The sequence below is a fragment of the Nyctibius grandis genome, chromosome 16 (genome assembly GCF_013368605.1).
Source record: "Nyctibius grandis isolate bNycGra1 chromosome 16, bNycGra1.pri, whole genome shotgun sequence".
Classification (NCBI taxonomy): domain Eukaryota; kingdom Metazoa; phylum Chordata; class Aves; order Nyctibiiformes; family Nyctibiidae; genus Nyctibius; species Nyctibius grandis.
In genome coordinates, this window is record NC_090673.1 from 10,676,719 (window position 1) to 10,696,303 (window position 19,585).

Here is a 19,585-nt window from a genome sequence, read left to right on the forward strand (position 1 = left end):
CACGTGTTTTATGGATGGAACAATCTTTTCCACAATAGATATATTCTTTAGTGAAACATTAGTACGACTGGTTGTACAGCCCTGATGTCTTCTGTTTACAAACACCTGAGCAGCAACCACATCAGCAAATTGCCCGGAGTTTGCAGTTCTTAGCAAGTCCCCATTAAGGCTGAAAGTTTGTTCTTACCCCAGCTCATTACTCAGGAGAGAGGTGTTTGGTGTTACTTCTTGCAATCCTGTGGTGTGCAAACTAGTCTCCATGTCTGGAGACCCCAGCTGCATCCCCTGTCTGCTATGTGAGTGACCAAATTCCAGCTCTACATCTGAATTCCACTACCTACCAAAACTTGAGTTTTTCTGAAGAAAAAAGCATTGTGGAAGCCATGTCATAACTTTGTGTGTTATTCCCCAGCTGTGGCATACTCCAGCCTATATTTAAGATGATCCCCTGAAAGACAATAAGCAACAAAAGGTTTCTGAGCTCAGTCTCTGCCAGAGGTGCTGAGAATCGGCCCAGGAAAGGATTCCCAGTTAGGAAGTGCTCAGCACAGCTGAGCCTGGCTTGGCTCAGACCTCAGCAAAGAGGCTGTGCTAATTTTGGGAGGTGGCAAAAGGGTCACTCTGTAAATGTCTGGCCTGGAGCACTGGAGACAGAACTGCTCTGTAAGTTGTTTTGACTTTGCAACGTGTTTCTAGTATTTTTTTTCTTGTGGCTCTTTGGGGTTTAAGGATTTCATTGCAAAGAAGATGAGCTGCCAGAAACTAAGACAGGCTTAGGGGAATTCTTACGTCTTTTGCTTTTGTTGTTCATGAGCCTTAAAAATAAATGTGCAATACTGCAGGGGTTATGTTCTACCTCTCCTAACCTGATCCTCAGACAAAGCAGCCACACAGTTCTCACACCAGCCTGGCCCATGAGTAACCCATGAGGTGTCCCATGAGGCTCCAGCCCAAGATTAGAGCTCCTGAGAGGAGGGGGCTGTTGCATGCAACTTTGCAGTGCTCGATGCCAGGGGAAAGGAAGGATTTTTCTTGTCACCAATGCAGTTTATGGCCTAGAGCATGAGACATAATTGCCCTTGTTGGAGCTTGCATGATTTCTATGTTATTAATGCTTATACAATTACGTGGCTCATTTGAAAATCTAGTTGCAGCGTTTGACTCATGACCTTCTGTAGCTGTGAAGCCCGTGAAGTGGCTCTCGTGCTGATGTAGCGCAGTATTTCCACTCCTTTGAATTCTATATTGTCTCTGTTTTATTTCCCTTTCTCCCCCCGTATTGCTGAGGGTAAAATGAAAGCTGTGATTAGCTTTTGCTTTGAGGGTGAGATTGCGGTCAGGGACAGTTTGTACGAAAAGCTGGCTGATCCCGTGATCGTGTCTCCTTGTTTCCAGCAGATAAGTATCGTTCGACTTGCCTGTACAGTCTGAATGTTGCTCTTCCATGTAAGCAATGCCGCCTTGTTTGCGATAACAAATGCCAGTCTTTGTAAAAGCTTAGAAGAGGTTGTGTTCAGGACGCATCTCAGCATTCAAGTGCAACCCCAGGCAGGGCAGCTAAGTGCGTAGTGGCAGTCGTCTTGAAAATGACAATTTCTTGATTTTTTAAAAGCCAATCCCCATTTTAGGAGCGTGGAATTAATTTTACACCCTATCACTCAGCATCAGGGACACATTGAGCCAGATTCAGACTATACCTATGCTCTACTCTCTGCAACTATGAAGGGAGAGGTATATAACAAATGAAAGCTGAGTGTTTCTTCTTCTTTTTATTGCCTAAGGGACTCCAAGGGAAAGGAGTCAAAATGTTGTGGTTCTGAGGACTGGAAATGATGGCTAATTACACTTTCTCTGGAGCTCTTCAAACCTGTGTAGATACTGCTGTATTGGTCACGTGCACTTTGCAGGAAGGTTTTCTCTCTGTGCCCAGCTAGGATTGTTTTCAGCTTTTACATCTTCATTAAAGAATTTGAGGTATAAGCAAGAGATCTGTCCACGCCGCTTCTCCTCGAATGGATGTGCCACGTTCCTTGGCAAGTGTCTGTGTAGGATCTGAGGTGCCTCTTGAAGGGAATGGCGGGTTTAGCAATGAAGGGATTCCCCACGTTTCTGCGATGTGGAGGCTCTTTGATGGGTGTGTGGTTGGAACGGAGGTTTCAACTGCATGAAACCTCTTCTGCAGTTGTGTGTGTGAGCGGCGGCACTCGGGTACGTGCACAGCAACCCACACAGAGCGGTTCTGGGCAAGCGATGTGTGCTGCGCTTCACTTCTGCAGGTGACCTTTGCATTTCTTCAAACACCAAGGTTTAGTGGGGAGGCAGTGGCTGTGCCGGGGTTTTGCTAGCAGAGCTGTGCTAACAAGCTCTACAAGTATCTGTCAACAAAGGGCTCCCGGCAGAGCAATAACTTCTGCGCCATTGTAGCTTATTCCTGCCTCACCCAGGACTCGATTAGCTTCACTCCCAGGCTGTCTGCGTGAGGAGCTTTTGCCAGCACATCTATGTTGATAACTTGTTACTCATTGCAGTCCTCACTGATATAGTTAGACCAGCAAACTACCCATGATTTAACCAGGTCTGCAGAAAAGTACTGTGAACCATGATGCTTGGTCTTAAATGCTGCCTTCCAGACGAGCGCTAGGTCAACCCTGGTTATCTGTCCCCCTCCTACGTGAAGGAGACAGCAAGCCAACACGTGACAAACGGGAGTCTGGTTGTTGGCTTCACTCCCAGGACAGCAAGAGCAGAACTATGGTCAAACTTTCCAAAACACTTGAATTATTTAGGAATCCAGGTCCCACTGCAGCAAACTCAGGTACAAGCGGAGTGTTTTACCCATGTCCACGCAGCAGGTCAAAGACAGAATTGGGAATAAAAATCCTGGCATGCTGCAATTGCTCTTGTTTCTTTTAACCTCTCTGAAAAATACAGGAGAAATCCAAATGGATGGGTGAAGAAAAGATATATGTACTCGCTGATGCTTTGGGGGTGCTCTTGCCATCCTCCTGTGAACCTCAGCGGCCTGAAAGATTGCAGGGTCCCAGTGTAACATGTCCCTGTTACATTTGGTCTGTGGTTGCAAAAAATCTCCCTTTCCTTCAAAATGCAGGGCTTCCCTCCTAAAACAAGCAAGAACTTACTCAGCTGTAGAGGTTCCCCGGTATCCTCATTCCATTAGGAAGATTTTCCAATTTCTGAAAAGTGGTGTTTAAAGAAACAGTTTGTTTGGCTTCACTTCAAATATTTAGCTCATTTTTCAGCAAGCCAGAGGTCAGAGTGGGATCTGTAGGTCAGGAGAAGAAGAGTTGCTTTACACAGTGAAACCCCAAGACATAATGAGTTTTGAATGAGTGGTCATTCCTCTGACTGAGGCTTTCTAGCATTTAGCAGGAGTTGGGAGGACTTTTTTCCCTCCTTGTGAATGCTGGAGGGATGGGGGGAGCCGCACACAGTTACACTTTTGTTAATTTTTGCAGGCTGTGAACCAGGACACATAAAAGCTCTTCTGTGAGCAGGGTCCCATCTCCAGGCGCGTCACCGAGATGAACTGGATGGCACAGTGTAGTTCTCAAGTGGCATCGTTCACGTAAAAGACATTCCAGAGTGATTACAAACCCATCACCTTTGGGAAACCCCCCCTTCATTTGGAGAACACATTCAGGGATTGTTCTGGTCTTCGTGCCACTGAGCCTTGGGCTGCTGCTGTCCCATGGTAAAATTTTCCGTGGAATTTCTGGTGCAAGGCTTGGAAGATTTCAGATGCAAGTTTGCTTGCCACTAGGTTGGATTGTTTCAGCAGTTATAAGGGAGCCAAAGCGGGGGGGTAAACAGGCACGCGTGCAAATAGTAATACGTGCTGTGGAATTTTTTTTATTCAGTCATTTCAGCATTGTCCCATCCTGTGTGTAGAAAAGAGGAGCAAAACTAATGTATTGATGATAAATACATTTAGGAGAATCCCAATTTCTAGATACGAGTGGGAAATTGAATTAAATCCAGGATAGCATGAGTAAAATATAGCAATTAACCCCTGAACTGCTTCTCCATGAAGAGAGGGCTGTTTCTGGGAGCACTGGTTAGAGATGGGTAATTCTGCTGGGCGCAGTAGAAGAGGAATGAACATTGGACTAGGTTTAATAAAACAAGGGCGGGTAGCTTGAGGGCATGATGACTGTTATTGGGGCTCACAGATTGGTGCATGGATTAATTTGTAAGGCCTGCCCGTTCAGATTTTGTATTGCTAACAGCTCCCGAGGCGGATGCTGTCCTGTACCTTTTGTTACTCAGCCCGTCTAACTGTACCACACCGCATCTTCCTCTTCTGCCAAGAATGTGGGTGTAATCGCAGATTCAGGACTAACCGTGTTGGAACACATCAAGATCAGTTATTTTTTTACCATTTTTAGGACTACTGCCAGACTACGCCCTTTTCTCTCCACGGTTACAAGAGCAGTCTAGCACAAGCCCCAGACTTGGTTACAGCAGTTTCTTGTGTGCCACACTGGACTTCCCACTGTCACTTCATCAGCAGGATGTGGCCACTTCTCACTAGGATAAGACCACATTAATCTTTGGGAACAGGATGAGTTTCTGACCTTCCTTTGCCTGGGTTACACGCTATGAGTCTCACTGAATTCAGTGGTAAAGGCTCCATCTTATGTCAAGAGCCAGTGTTTTTCATAATCGTATGTTTTGTCACTGGATACCGGGACTAGATTCTTTCTCCCTTCTTCCCTCCTTTTGGTTAAGGCTTTTTATGATTATGTTGCTGTGCTTTGGTTTAGCTCTGGAAGAGCCTGCACCAAATTTTGCTGAAGGTGTGATTAGTCTCTTATCCAGGAGCTCGTGATCAGCAGCTGAGCTTCCTGCGTTCCAGGTTTCCTCCTGGAAACCATCGTTTTCAGCCAGGAGTCGCACCAAACCGTGCTGTTCTCTCCAGTCTGACACTGTTTGAAGCCTGCCCTAGGCTATGGTGGAGCACAGATTTCAACTAACTGCACTGAAATGGGCTTTGAGCCAAGCTGCCTGACTCCGAAGTTGAATAACAGCTGAATTCCCTCAAATCTAGCAGCAGTCTGGATTTATCAACCCTGTTCAGAGCTACCTAGATAATTGCTTACATGTAAGAGCTTTTTAGGAACTCATCTTTTTCAGAGACTTTACTGTTCTGATTTCTGTCACTTAATATTAATTTTCATACATATTTGAGTCTTGGAAGACTTGGGTTGAAGTGTTTTTGCTACCACAGACTTGTTGAATTACCTTAAGCAGCACATTAAGTCTCTGTTTCAGTGTCCCACCCAATGAAGTGAACAGATGATGCCATAGTTTGCTGGGAAGATGAATTTATTTAAGACTGTTCTGGTTACAGCAGCTATATGTGTTTTCAAATTACCAGTTGATACTCAAACACCTTTATTTTAATTAAAGTTGTTTCAGTTTCATTGGAAATTTGCAGCCAAGCTAAACTATGGGAGAATTTCAGGCTGAAAATTTGGGAGAAAATTAAGAATGGGACATTAAATTTATTTGGGTAAAAAATGCCATTTGAAAAATGCAGCCTTGGCCTTTTAATTGAACATCCTCTAACAGCAGAGCAGCACGTGTTGTGAAATGGCACTGAGCACTCAACAACTGTCTATACCACAAGATACAATAGCTAAATAAAAAAAAAAGCCATTATTTTCTATTACAGTGTAGTAAAAATAAAACTTGAATAGACATTAGCACACTGATGTTCTCTCAAAAGAGAGCAAGGGCACTGAACTTGGATGGCAGCTGCCTGTTTAACTGCAGTGATTTTCCTTGGAAATCAGACCCTGAAGATTTTGGCCCCACACATGCTGAAGAGCTCATCGGAAATACTACAGCTTACTGAGAAAGTGTGAGTGGCTTTTTATCCCCTAGCCTGTACTCCTTCTAACTAGAGGGTACATTAAAGGGCTGCTCATGGTAGTGTACAGCTCACACACAGTCTTGGCAGAACAGGGGCCCTTGGAATTGAATCTTCAGGTTGTTTCATCTCCCAGGAACGTGTTCAAGAGGGCTTAGAATTGTTATTACTTCTGCCTGAAAGGTTAACAGATCTTCTGTGCTGTATACAATCCCAGGGTAAACTATTCTTAGCTGCTTATTCCAGATAACTCCTTAAATAGTCTTCGGAAAATATGCAGGGTGGTTTAAAATATGATGCAAAAGGAGATACTGCTGGATGTGATCTGAGGTAGATACTCTGACAGTGTCATTGGGTTGTGACACCTATGCAGAAATATAGATTTAAATGGTTTAAACAGAGGCTTACCTCTTTCTAAAGGTAATTTCTTTCTTATTCTCTTTCTAAAGGCAAAAATCTCATTTCTGGGGAAATTAGTTTGTCTCAAATAGCTGAACAATTTAAAATTTCCCTTTAGTAATTAGTTGTGCTCTCTTTCATTTGGCCACAATAATCGTTAACACCCTGCCACGCATCCACTGCCCTCTGCCTACCTCCATCCCTTTCTGCTGGCCCTCCTTGCAGAGCTTTGACTACCCTGACCCCAATGTAGTTTCTGTTCCTGGTTGTGGAATATTTGGTGTACCCAAATCATCTTGTTGTCATGACATATCTTGTGGTGACAAACACGTTGCCTTCTGTGGAGGTAGGTGGGAACTGGCAGCCAAGTTTCAACACTCCGAGGGCCCCGTCGGGGCTCTCTCCCTGCTGGGGTGCAGGTGCTGGTACAGTGCTGTGAGGTCTGGCCACAGCACAGCCTGGGGCTTTCTGCCGCTCCCGGGACTAACGCAGATGCCTACTGACTCCTTTTGACGCTTTGTTTTGTGTTTGTTGTGTTTTTTAGGGTCCCCCAGGTCCCCACGGAAACCCTGGCTTACCTGGCCCGCCAGGCCTGAAAGTAAGTATTAATTGGCGTGAGGAGTTCTTGCCTTCCTGTCTCAGAGGACGTTCCAGTGGGGGAAGTATGGGCTTTTTCATCCTGCTCCGTACAAAATGACGAGTAGCTGAAGCCATTGCTCCCCTCCCCTCTGCTCACACGCAGGCCCTCCGGCAGCACAGCCCAAGCCTTTTCCTGTGCTTGTGAGAGACCCTGCTGTGTGCCTCGGTTCTTGGTTCTCCCTGATTTCAAAGACTGTCTAATTAGGATCCTGCTTCTGCTACGCCTGTGCCAGGGAGCAAACTGCTACGTTGAGACGAGGGTGGTGGAATCCTCCCACTCCAGGGCCTCACCAGGTCTCGATTTCTTTCCTTTCTCATTTCTCTTCTCTGGACTTTGCAACCTACTCATCCTCCTTGGGGTCTGGACAGCAGGGGCAGGGAGGGCTGGCAGCACCCGGCTTCTTCCTCTGCCTTCCTCCTCCAGTGCCTTCCTCCTCCTGAAAATCCCTCACCTCTCCTTCCCTCTCCAGAGTTTCTGAGAACCCTGACCTCCATCAATCCTCCCAAACTGATCCCATCTCTTCCTTCTAGTTGTCCTCATCTCTCCCGTGAGGTCTCACAGATCCCCTCCTGCAATGCCAGGAGCCCTGTGCTTTGTTCTTTTCTCCTCTACACACGTTCCTGTACTCGCAGGGTGCTGCAACTGGGAGAGAGCTGGTGGTGGGTGTCACCCCCGCCACAGCCGGACCTCCTCCCTTTGCATGAGAATTTGGCACAGATGCAGCTCCAGAGGGGAACTACTCCAGTGTGCTGCAAAACCCTTCAGAAAGATGTTTTAATTCCCAGCTGGTTCCTGTGTATAAGGCTTTGTGTTACCTAAAGACTCTGAAGTTCCTGGGAAATTGGTTTGGATTGTTTTGGTGTCATTGTTTACACAGAAATAGATTTATATTTTATAACACCTCTCTGGGACTAAAGAATAGTTGAGTTTTGAAAGGCAATGCTTAGTAGAGATTTTCACTACCAAGGAAGCTGTAGGATGTCTCAGCCAAACATAAAGGTACAAGCAAGAGCCCTTTCTTTTCATGATCTCATCAGGAGGCAGAGATGTTATGAACACTATTGATGCTCTGGGAAAAAGATTCTGGAAACTTGGCATGCTGCCTCTACATGATTAAAAATTAGGCACTGGAGACATGCTGGTGAACAGCAGCTGTTTTAAATTCTTAAGTGTAGTTATATGGCCTGAAAAGTGAGGCTGTAAAAGTTCTACATCTTAGTGTTCTGCATTTATTCTCCATCAATGACTTCCAGATCAAACTTGTTGAGTTTTATAAGTTAAATCAGTCTTTATCTAACTTCCAGTCCTGCAAATTCAGCCTGATCCAATATGTAGAGTCAAACTATGTTTCTATGCTATAGGATTTTTTAAAAAAAAACACTTTTAGCCTAATGCCTTGTCAGAAATCATCATTTGGCTGAAAATCTGTATTCATTTGGTCTCCTACTAGAAATAAAAACTTCCTGTAAGCATTTTTCCTCCATCTTGATGTGCAGTCTGGCAGCAGGAAGCCCCCAGCGGATGGATAGCTGTGATAGTCTGCAGCAGAGATACGGTGTCATCAGTCTGTGCTATATATTTTAATTTTGTCCAGCCACCATTTGCAGGATTAGGCTTTTCTACATGATGCTTTGTCAAAAGAAGTATTACGTTTGCAATGGGATGTGAGAGCTGTAGCTCAGCCCTGGCCTGAGCATAACTTCACCTCTAGCAAGGAGAGCCTGGTAAGCCGTGATTGCAAGATCTTTGCATATGAAGCACTTTTTGGAAGGTGTATATCAGAACCCAGAGTTTTGACTTCCCTCCTTCCCTTCATTTCTCTGGTGTTACACCAGTCCCAGAAGATGGACTTTGCACAAAAAATTGATATTTCCCCTCCTTACATTTTAAATATCTCTACCCTTCACCAGGCTTGACAAGCCCGCACCTGGGGCCTGATCTCTTCTCAGCAGATGCAGCCCATGGCTGAAATTATAGACTCATGAAAGCTCAGCCTGGGCGACAAGGCAGAGCAGCCCCAACTAGAACTTCACTTGCTGAGAGCTTTGACGTGACTGCTGAACTAGGTCTTCCCTAGGTAGCAGTTAATACCATGGAAAAAACAAGCAATCTAAGAAAGGAAACTGAAGTTTCCCAGATAGATACAGCTTGGAAACAACGACTAACACCAAGTCATTGTCACTTAGGAAGTAACTTGGGAGCATAATTGTTATCAGCTGAATTAATAGGGCACTCATAAGGTCAGGCAATCATCTGCATAAGATGACTGGTTATAGTAGATAACCTCTTAAATGGCTGGAGACATATGCTGGGCTAGGGTTGTGGCTGGCTGTGTGACCTGTAAGCTACTGAGGGGGCAGGAGGGGCATTTTTGCTAACAATTAGATGTAGCTCTGAGGATGCCCTAATAGAATTTGGGGTTGGGAGGCGGGTTAGCTGTCAGACAGGGTGTGTTTTCGAAAGCCATTACAAGAGTTGGGTGTGCATCTTTCATCTGGAGGCTTTTGGCATCAGGCGTTAGTATGGTTTGCTTAGTTAGCTGCTCTGGATAAACCTCTTGTTATAGAGCTAGGAGAAATTGAATTTTGCTTTTAGTGAATGGTTTGGCTCCAAGATAGCTCATCAGTTTGTCTCACTGATGTTTAAAATGCTATTAGTGGGATTGCAAAGCTGAGGTGTTTAAATTGCACAGCTCTAGACTTCTCCCAGGTAGGGAAAAAACAGAAGAAAATAATTTATTTCTTTACAAGAGGAAGCTGTGTGCTCAGTCTGTTGGGGTGAGAAAGAGAGAAGCTTGTGGGCAAGGTGCCGTGGCTTAGTGATGGGCAAGGCTTAGGCTAATTCCCACGTTGTGGCTGCTGTGAGAGAAGAGTTGGGCAATTAATCCACAATTTCAGCCCTCAGCATCCAGGCATCCCTTCTCTCTGGCCCTGATGCCACCTTGCTGATTAATCTTGGGGACACGTGATCCTGCTTGTGGCTGAGTTCTCCACCTACGGGATGGTCTCAGCAGTGTTGAACGCAGAACCGTGATGCAAAGCACAGTCTTTGCTAATGTGATCTGGAGCTTCCCAGGGGAAAATGTGAGAGGCTCAAAGTCATTGCAGTGAGCACATGGCAAGATTTAGGGAGAGTGGTGTGTGTCTACCTGCTGCAGTAAATTAATCTTGTAGAGTAGAAATTAATACCCTGTGATCCTGAGGACTGCTCTAATCTGTTCCAAGCAGTCGTAGCACCCACTGACTGCTCTGCAGCTCAAAGAGTGGGAGAATTGCCCTGATAACAGCTGCATGCAAAGCAAGATTATCTGCATGACTTCATTTAGTGTTTGGAAACCGGGCAGCCTTCATTCAGAATTTGCACAGATGCATCTGCCTTGAATCAGCAGTGCTCCCTACAGTCCGTAGCCAAGTAGTCTCACTCCCTGAACCTCGCAGCTTGTGGTGGATGGTGGAGGAGAAGAAGGGAGATTTACACTCTGTGCAAGGTGGGAAGTATCTGTCAAAGGTAGTTGCAGTGAGGCTGCATGGAAAAGCTGCTCAGCTAGTTATAACTAGGCCTTTGTGCTGCTAATGAGAAATGCCAGTTAATAAATACCATTAATCCTTTGTAGGGTCTCACCTTCCCTCCAAGCACTTTACTTGATGAGCATTAATGAACCCTCACAACTGTCCTGTGATTGGTTTTGGATCCCGTGCTGCTGATGTGGCACACAGAGGTTGTGTTTATGATCCCAGGGGTGTGCAATGGCCAGTGCCTGATGCTGGGATACCACTGTCCTAGCTGTACCAGAAGAGATGTTACACAGATCTAAGCTGCTGCGTGTGCTAAGCCTTACCTCTCCCTTGCCAATAGAAACTGGCATGCTTCAAATGTCTTCTTATTTTTCCTGCTTCTGTCTCTCACACTGTTAAATGCACACATCACCTTTCTACCTTTTAAGAATTTGAACTGGAATTTTCAAAGGAATCTACTGGCATTAGATGTTCAAATGCTGCTGAAATCCCAGCCTGTGTTCTTCAGAAGATCACAGTCTTAAATTGTAATTTCTCTCATCACGGTTGTTGAAAAGGAAAATAAAGAATACTGCCACTTAAGATAAAGTGTGCCTCTTTCTTCTGCCAGCCTGAAAGCCTCACAATTACTCTGGCTGTTGGTAGTGTCTAATTAGTGTAACTTTGTCTGCAGTTTCATCTGTTCCCCACAGTTAAAAAAGCAACAGCAACTAGCGAGTTGTCAAGAAGGATGGTTTAGCTACAGTAATAGGCTTGGTAATTGTTTTTGTGATGGTAGTTGTAGACAAGGAAGAAATCGCAGCTGTCTAGTCTAATAAGTATCAAAACTCCTGATGTTGCCTTCTTCCAGTTATCCTTTCTTTAGTCAATTTAATACTGTCAAATACTATTTAAAACTCAACGCTTTAGCAGCAGCAATCACTCACCAAAACCAGCCCCAGCAAAACAGCTATATGCAGGGACTTTAATACATTTGGGATGGCGGGGCAGGACAGAGATAAACCAAAATGTTTTTCTAATTTGGATGCTTAGTGGAAGCAGAACCACATCTATGGGCTGGGTCCTTGGATCATGTTGTTAATTGAAGTTTTTTATTTCAGGGTCAGAAAGGTGATCCTGGGCTGTCGCCTGGAAAATCTCGCAATGGACAGAAGGTAAGACGTTGCCCAGAGTGCACAGGCATCAAGAGCACAGTGCACTTTAAGCCCTGTGCATACACACGAAGGGAGTCTGTACTGCAGCCACAAGCGTCACAGCTCCTCAAGTAGACTTAGGGCTGAAAATTAAGACTTAGACCCCGGATTCAGGACTAAAGAGAGTTAGCTGAGCTATTGACCCCAGTGCACTGAAGCGCGTGCTGCCACAGCTTTTTGTTGTCCAAATGTTTAACCATTTTATGGACAATCTGCAGCCCAAACTTAAGTCCCTGCTGCTGCAAGCATGTGGCTACTTAAGCGAGATATTTAAACTAGTGCATATGAGATACAGCTGCCCCTTGCCAGCTCTGGGTATGCAGCAGGAGAAAGAGGCAATCCCAGTGTAAGCGGTGAAAACCTTGAAGGCAAAGCAAAGGGTGCCCTTGCCGAGGAGCTGAGAAACGGTGCTTTGCCTTATGGTACATACGCAGCCCACAGCAGATCGATACTCTGAGAGCAGCCTTGCTGTCATGCCGGTGGAGAAAGGGAGACCATTGCACTGCCAACACATGGACCCTGCTGTGTGATAACCAATGGCCTTTCCATTAAGGTCTACTCCTATCAACACAAAGCACACAACTGGGAAGCGTAGCTGGTTTCTGGGTTTAGCAATTGTTAAGGTTCAGAGTTCTGCTGATTCTTTTCAGTAGATTACAACTCCCATTTTTGCTGTTTCACAACTGAGCGATTTTTCACTGAGGTAACAAGGCCTCACAGAAGTCTAGAAGTGAATAGTAGAGCGATCAGGGCTCCAAAACATCTACCTCAGTTAGTTCTTTCAGCGGTGCCTGCACAATACTTCATAACTCATGTCCGGGGCAAAAAGCCTGGTTCTCTTCCTTTCATCATAAGCCTTGCTATAAATGCACGGTTAATAGAAAGCATCAGCCATGAAGAACTTAGGCCCTTCATTTGAAACCAGATGCCTCCATGGAGCACAGCAAGCCACGCAAGTGCAAGATGGAGGGTGACGCTAGAAAACATTGAGAAGGCTAAGTCTGAAACGATGCTTTTAACTTAACAGCATGAGATGCCTTTTCAAATTTCTGGTACGCTACATCGGAATGGCATCACGTGGAAATCATCCGCCCGCAGAGCCTGGAAGTGTTTTCTTGCAAGCATGCTCAGTGTAAGAAAGGGAGAGATCCAGATCACTTTTAGCTCATGTTAACAAGGCTTTATTCCTGTTAGCAGTAATAGAAACAAGGAGTTTCCAGCGGGAGTTTGGAGTGATGCCTAATTTTCAAGCTAGATACTCCAAATGCATTTTCAGTAAGCAGGCACAGCACAGACTCTAAAGGGTTTTTTGATCCTAATCAGAGGAGGCCAAAATGGGCTCGTGTGAATGGATTGGATGTTAGAGAGGTCTCACAGCAATGTGCTTCTCCATTCCTGTGATGATTTGGGTATGCCAGCTGGGATGTGGTGCAATCCCTTTTCAAAAGTACAGGTCACTGAAAAGATCCTCCCACCAGCAGCCTGCAAAGGTTCAATCCATGTCCTGTAGGCAGGTTAAATAATTATACCATCAGCACCATCTGAACTGGAGCTGTGGGCTGAGCCAGTGCAGTAGCAGGGTATAAGCACAATCACAGGAGCTGGCAGGAGGTACCTGTTGTTGCATTTAAAAGCTAAAATTTTCTTGCCTTGGCGATTCAGATGCCGATGGAAAGGCAAATGAAGTATGTGACTGAATGAGATCATTGAAAAAAAGCATTCATTCTACTGGCAAAAAGCTGGACTCTAGCAGCAGCTGCCATTAATTAACTGGGTTTATTATTTATATGAGCTCGTTAATAGAGATGATGTCTAAATCTACACTTCTTATCCAATCAGTTTTTGAAGAGTTGTGATTAGAACCAGAAATATCAACAGTTGGGTGCTACTGTCGGCAAAATAATGTCAGTGTCAGTGTGCTAGGCACAGGGAAAACATTGCTGAAACTTAATGCACCTTGCTTGCTTCCTACAGGGAGACGTGGGCTTACCTGGTTTGACTGGGTTCCCTGGACCACCTGGTAGAAAGGTAGGAGTATGTTCTTTTCTAATGAAGTAGATCACTATTTTAAAGTGTTCTCCTCTAGCTGCCTACGTGATTTAATTGAGTCCTAGTACCCAGTAGAAAAGTCTTATGTGTGTTTCGTAGGTGTATAAACTGGGACATAGGGCTGAAGAAACTGCCTGAATGTTGTACCAGCAAGACTATGCAAGAGTATGAAATGAAATTCTGGATCCACATTTCTGTTCCTTCTTTGTATTCCATGTCCCATTGCACTGCATCATCCCTCTGCACTCTGGGTCTTCATCAGCAAGCTGAATTTAGGTCTGGTTCAGCCAATATGTAACCTAAATGGATCTATAACTGGCATCAGTACTCAAAGGTTGGATTCAGAACGTTCCAAGGAAACCTTGACTGCCTTTCCTGGTAAAGCACATTTCAAACAAAATATCTGTGTGCCTTCCCTGTATTTTGCTTGGAGACTGACAGCACTAGGCAGGTTTTACTTTATTTGCTTCCCTATTGATGTTTCAACATCATTAACATCACCACCAACATACCTATGCCTAAGGATACGTAGGGATAGAGCACAAGATCCATCGCTGCCTTCATGTTGCAGCAGCGTGTGAGCTTGTACTTGGGCGTGCAAGTCTGCACAGCAATACCTTAGCAGTCCATACCTTGAACTCACGTCTTTTATATATCAAGGACACTTCAGTTGACTTGCCACTTCCAGGCTGTGTTGGTAAGTTGATTTGGTTTTGTGGAAGCTGGACCTGTTGCAGGGAGCTGTTTGATAGCTCAGCAGACATGACTCGCCAGCAAGCCAATATTGACATAGCTAAGCTGAACAGTTAAACCTAGCGTCTTGTTTCAATCACTTCATCAGTCAATGGGCTGTTGAAGATATACTGTTCTTCAGGCCAATTAGCTGCACACAAACACCTACTCAGGTATACTTTAAGACTCTGGGGAGAGAAAGAAGGTGTGAAGGAGGCTGAAAGAAATGCTCCCTCTCCGTGATTGTTTGTTTTTATGCTTTACATGGGCATCAAATTGCCAAGAGTAGGGGCTGGGTTCATTTTTCTGCTCCCAAGGCTGGTCATGCTTGGAGTGCTGTGTGGAGCTAGGAGCAGTAGAGTGATTAATTACTGATCTTTTGCTGTCACAAACAAGTTCTAACAAATAGGGTGCAAAGAATACCATATTCCTGGTATAACAGCTCATAAAACAAAACCTTGTGGTTACGATCAGCAAAATGCAATGTCAGGAGTGCAAGAACTCATAGTGGAAAAAGGAGAGAAGGAATAGGAGATTGAACAAACATTCCTGCGTCCAGCACATGGCCTTCACTTCTGATTGCAGCTCCCCCAGGACAGGGTGAAGGCAGGGGTTTGCTTCTGTTTCTTACTGTAATGAGCAAGTTGGATGCTGAAATTTTTCCTTTGGTGCAGCTTAAAAAAAACACCTCCCAGTAGCACTAGTCTGGCGGTGGTTTTGGTGTAACCTGGCTTTTATTAGCATCCTGCATTAAGAAAAAATTTACAGCTGTTGGAGAAATGTTTGGAAAAAAGTCTTTTTTTATCTGGATTCCCTGCTGGCATTCTCCCAGTGAAAATATGCTGGTGTTTGGCTGAAGGTGGGCAACACATCTTGGCTACCAGAAAACAGCAACGCCTTGGAAATGGACATCCCTCCTGCTCACTCCACGGACGGACTGTGAAAAGAGCTCTGAGGGCTTTGATCTGAAAACACCATGTAGAAACTTTCAAATAGGCAAAATATTTCACCAGGGGAAACAAAAGCCTTTTCCCACTAAATGAAACAACTGGCTCAGCAGCATGAGCTGGAGCCACAACCAAGCAGCATCTGGGTTTGGATAGCACGGCTCACACCACAGTGCCTGCCCTGTGGATGCAGACCTTTGCTCTCTGTAGGACTGGAGACTGTGATCCCAGAGCACCCCCAAAGGCATTTCGTCTGCACCCATCTACGAGTATATGAAACTGCCTCTCAAGCAGATGTAATTCTCATCCTCTCCACGCAGCGCTACCGTTGCTTTTGCTGACCAGCAGTTCTCAGGAGTGGTGGCAGGACCTGGCTGCCCACTCTGCCCTTCCCTCTGGTGCCTACGAGGTGTCTGTGAGCTTTGGCTTTTGTACGTGGGCTGCAGACTTGCCTTGCAGATACATCTCAGCAGAGTGCTGTATCATTGCTCCCAGCCTCAAATGCTGGGGAGGAGAAAACGGTTGTAGCCAAGTGCAAGATTGTAGAAGACAGCAGTGGTGAGAGAGAAAAGGCTTCGTTAAAGTCACTCAGAGAGTGAAGACAGAGGTGGGACTTGGTCAGTGCTTCAAAACACATCCTGTCGTGTAGACCTTATTCGCTGGCCTCTTTACTCCTCACATTTCCTATCAAAGTGCAGGATGATCCTTTTTAGCTAGGAGAGCGTGGATTATAAATATCATCACAGATGAGTAAATCCTTCACTGGAGTGCAATTTCCTTTGTAAATCACAGCCCTTTGTGTTGGGCGCCCTGTAATCATGAGGAAGTGTTTGGATAAAAGAGCAAATGCAGTTGTTTTCATACCCTCTGCCCTGTCATTTTAGCACTATTTGAAGAGGATTTTAGTAGGTAAATACATTCACGTTGCAGCCAGCTTGAGCATACACAAGCTTTTACGTTTTCTTCTCACTATAATTAACCTGAGACAGAAATAACTGCATTATACTATAAAGAAACACACGTTCAAAGCTTCCCAGAGATCATTATATGTAGCGAGGAGGATATTTAATAGGATGCAACAGTAATAGAGTGTCTACATATTTAACTTGAGTGCCATTCACTTACCATTATAGAGCTAGCAATGAGATGCTTGGTGCAGACTTTAGCTCAGGATGTGCTTTGAGCATCTCGAGGGGCTATCATCTAATCACCTTCTCTGGGGTGGACATAGCAGGCTTGAAACGCCTGTCCTGCAGGAACCCAGTCAGGGCAGACTGGTTCAGAGCAGCCAAGCTAGGCACCTCTTTCTTATCAGTGGAGGGAGTGAGACATCTCTAAGTGTTTGTATCCATGGATGCAGGTGCTCCAGCTGTCTGGAAACAAAGGTAGTTCCTGCTCCAGGCTGTGGCTGGAGGAGCTGGGCAGAGGCCCCAGGACCTCTGTGCTTAAATCCCAGGGCACATCTGGAGGTGCCAAACCCAGGGTTGTTTCTGTTGGCAGCTCTCTCTGGAAGAGGTGAGCTGGGGGCCAGAACAGACACTCTCCGTCTGCACAACGCCCTGCTGGTCCACGCTCCAGGGATGGGTGATACCGATACTGAGCCTTCCACACCCAGGCAGGTCTGGACCTTCACAACGTGCCTTCACCTTCAGTACAGACACCCAGCCAGGGTGGAGCATCCTGCCTCCTCTCTGCTGATGCTGAGCCTCTGTCGAGGAGCCAGAGGGAGGATCTCATGGGGCAGATTCCTGGAGAGGGGCAGGAAGTCCCATTTGCTGGTCCTGCTCCAAGAGCTGCTGAGTCACTTCCAATTAGGAGCCATTGGTTGAAATGCACTAACAGAGTTTGGAAAAGGACCTTCTAGGTGGTTCAAATAAGGGCTAGCTGGGAGCCAAATGGTCATTCAGGTCAGCCACCATCTTCTCAGGGGGTGCAGCTCAGTCAAAAGAGCAAGCCGTGGTACATCAGCAAGGTCAAGCAGGAGAGAATCGCTGAAAAAGGAATCAACATTTTTCCAGGCCAAAATATCTGAAATAATGAGCGAGGAGGAATGCAAAGGGGAGTGGGTAGTAGCCAGGATGGCTGAGAGCATTGCATACCTCCGCCAGCGAAGGCTTAGGCTGCAGGTCTAGAATAGCCCATGGGAAGAATAAAAAAGCCGTTAAGCAGAGGTGTGGAGCTGGGAGCTGAAACAGGCCTGGGTTCATCTGGTGAGTGAAGCAAAAGGCCACGTCCTCGGCCAAGCCAGGGCTCGGTTATGGCTCCCGGGGCAGGGGCTGCTCCCCTGGGGGTTTCACAGACAGGCAATGCGTGCCCGGAGCCCTGGCTGGGGCCAGGGTGAGTAGCAGAGACTGAGTTATAATTAGCAATTGTAACCCATCCTGAAAGCATTTTGTTATTTCTGTAGTATTTGTGCAAGGATTGTTTCTTGTTTATTTTCTCTCTCCATTTGTTTCAAGTTAAATTTTCTGCCCTTTTTTTACAGTCTTGCTAGTAGCCCAGCTAAACAGTCATTTCTGTAACTGAATTTAATCTTCTAATCTGCTCTGACTCCGCTTGATGGAAACGAGTTTTAAATAGCTGAAGCAAGATAATAAAGGAGAAGGGAAAAAAAAAATCTGATGAAGTGTCTGTCACTTGCAGAATTTACTCAGTGTTTGAAGAGAGCTCTAGGTAAATCCTGGAGAAAGCAAACTCTTAAAATACATAGTGATCAGTCTGCAGTTGAACAGGCTACCTTTGTCCCACTCCAGTGTCTGCATCTCAAAAAAACTGAAGCAGGTTTATGAAAGACCTGTGAGAATGATTTGAAGCCTGCAATGCTTGCCAGGCAGCAAGCTGGCTTAAGAAACTCATTCTAATTAATTCAGCAAAGAGCAGGTTAAGAGGCAGCTTGCTCACCGTTTTAGGTAGCTTCATAATGAAGGGCTCTGGATCTTGTCATACCTCGTAATAATTAGATTAGAAAAGCTGGAAGCTAGGCAAATTCAAGCTAGAAACAAAACTGAAGTTTCCCATGATGGTAAATGGTTACTTTGGTGTTTCCTACGGCATTTCAAGTTCTAAAGCAAAAGTGAGCACTCTGAAATGGGAGAGACTCGTGTTGTGTAGTCCCCCAACCTGCCCAAAGCCAACATTTCACCCTACGAGCCTGTGGTTTCCTAAGGATTAAGGATAGCTTTGCTAAAGGTGTAGATTACAAATAGACAGGTCTGAGCATAGATACAACTCTAAGTCTGCTCATGGAGCAAGTCCTTTTTGAGGAACCCCCAGGTCGGACCCCAGCGGGTGCTGCTGCCACACCGCCTTGCAGCAGGCTGGGAGCATCGGGGTGATGCAAGCACAGAGCAGCAGGTTAAAAGTTTGCGTGATTGTGTAGTGCTATCCCACATCTCAAGACCTGCTTCTCCTCAGAACATTGCTCCCACCTGCAAAGAGGAATTAAAACCAAAACAAGATTATTTTGTTATTCTTTTTTTCCTTCTTATTCACCTCTTCCATCTTCTCTCAACAGGGATATAAAGGCTACCCTGGACCACCAGGTCACCCTGGAGACCAGGTGAGTTTTCCCAGTTTCCAACACTGAACCTTTAAAGAGGGATGGATTTGCTGGCTCTGATGCTCATTTGGATCCTGCACAGCCTGCTCAGCGTGGACAGCCAGCTCCTGCCAGGGGCAGCTTGGTACACGCAGGGATGCGCAGTGAACTCCCGTACTGCACCAGCTGTGCACATAGGCTGACTGAGCATCAGCAGGTTGGTGGGAGGAGACTGCCTTGGAGTTTCTAAACTTAATTTCTAATTTTTATTGCTCAACCATGTTAAGTTTACATGGTGGAAGAAATACCAGTTTACCCTACTCCCCCTTTATTTTTCCTTTTACATTAATTTCACCTGGAGTTTACTAGCCACATCATATTAAGTACTAACATGTAGTTCCCCTCCCAAAGCCCATTCCCTCTCTCCCCTTTTCTCCCCCTCCTTTATTTGGTTAAGTCTGATGTTTCCAGTTCAGAAAAAAAAAAAGGCAATGAATAGCAGGCCCTGTTAGCAATGATGTTAAAGGATATTATACATGAATCTGTTTCGTTTTGAAGAATTTTGGCAGTGCTTCCCCACCAGTAAAACAGTTCCATATGCCAGATATAGATGCAGCCTTACACCTTCTCTTAGCCTCCTTGTTTCAAACTATCTGGGGCTTTCACTGCAGATGGAGAG

The 19,585-nt window shown here is 45.4% G+C and overlaps 1 protein-coding gene across 1 annotated transcript in view; it reads left to right on the top strand.

Moving 5' to 3' along the window:
• Positions 1-627: 627 nt before the first annotated feature.
• COL27A1 (collagen type XXVII alpha 1 chain) overlaps positions 628-19,585 on the top strand; it is a 134,108-nt gene continuing 115,150 nt past the window's right edge. Inside the window, exons 1-5 of the mRNA XM_068413834.1 lie at positions 628-663; positions 6,837-6,890; positions 11,548-11,601; positions 13,615-13,668; positions 18,883-18,927. Coding sequence (XP_068269935.1) covers positions 628-663; positions 6,837-6,890; positions 11,548-11,601; positions 13,615-13,668; positions 18,883-18,927 — 243 coding nt within the window. The remainder of the gene's footprint in view (positions 664-6,836; positions 6,891-11,547; positions 11,602-13,614; positions 13,669-18,882; positions 18,928-19,585) is intronic.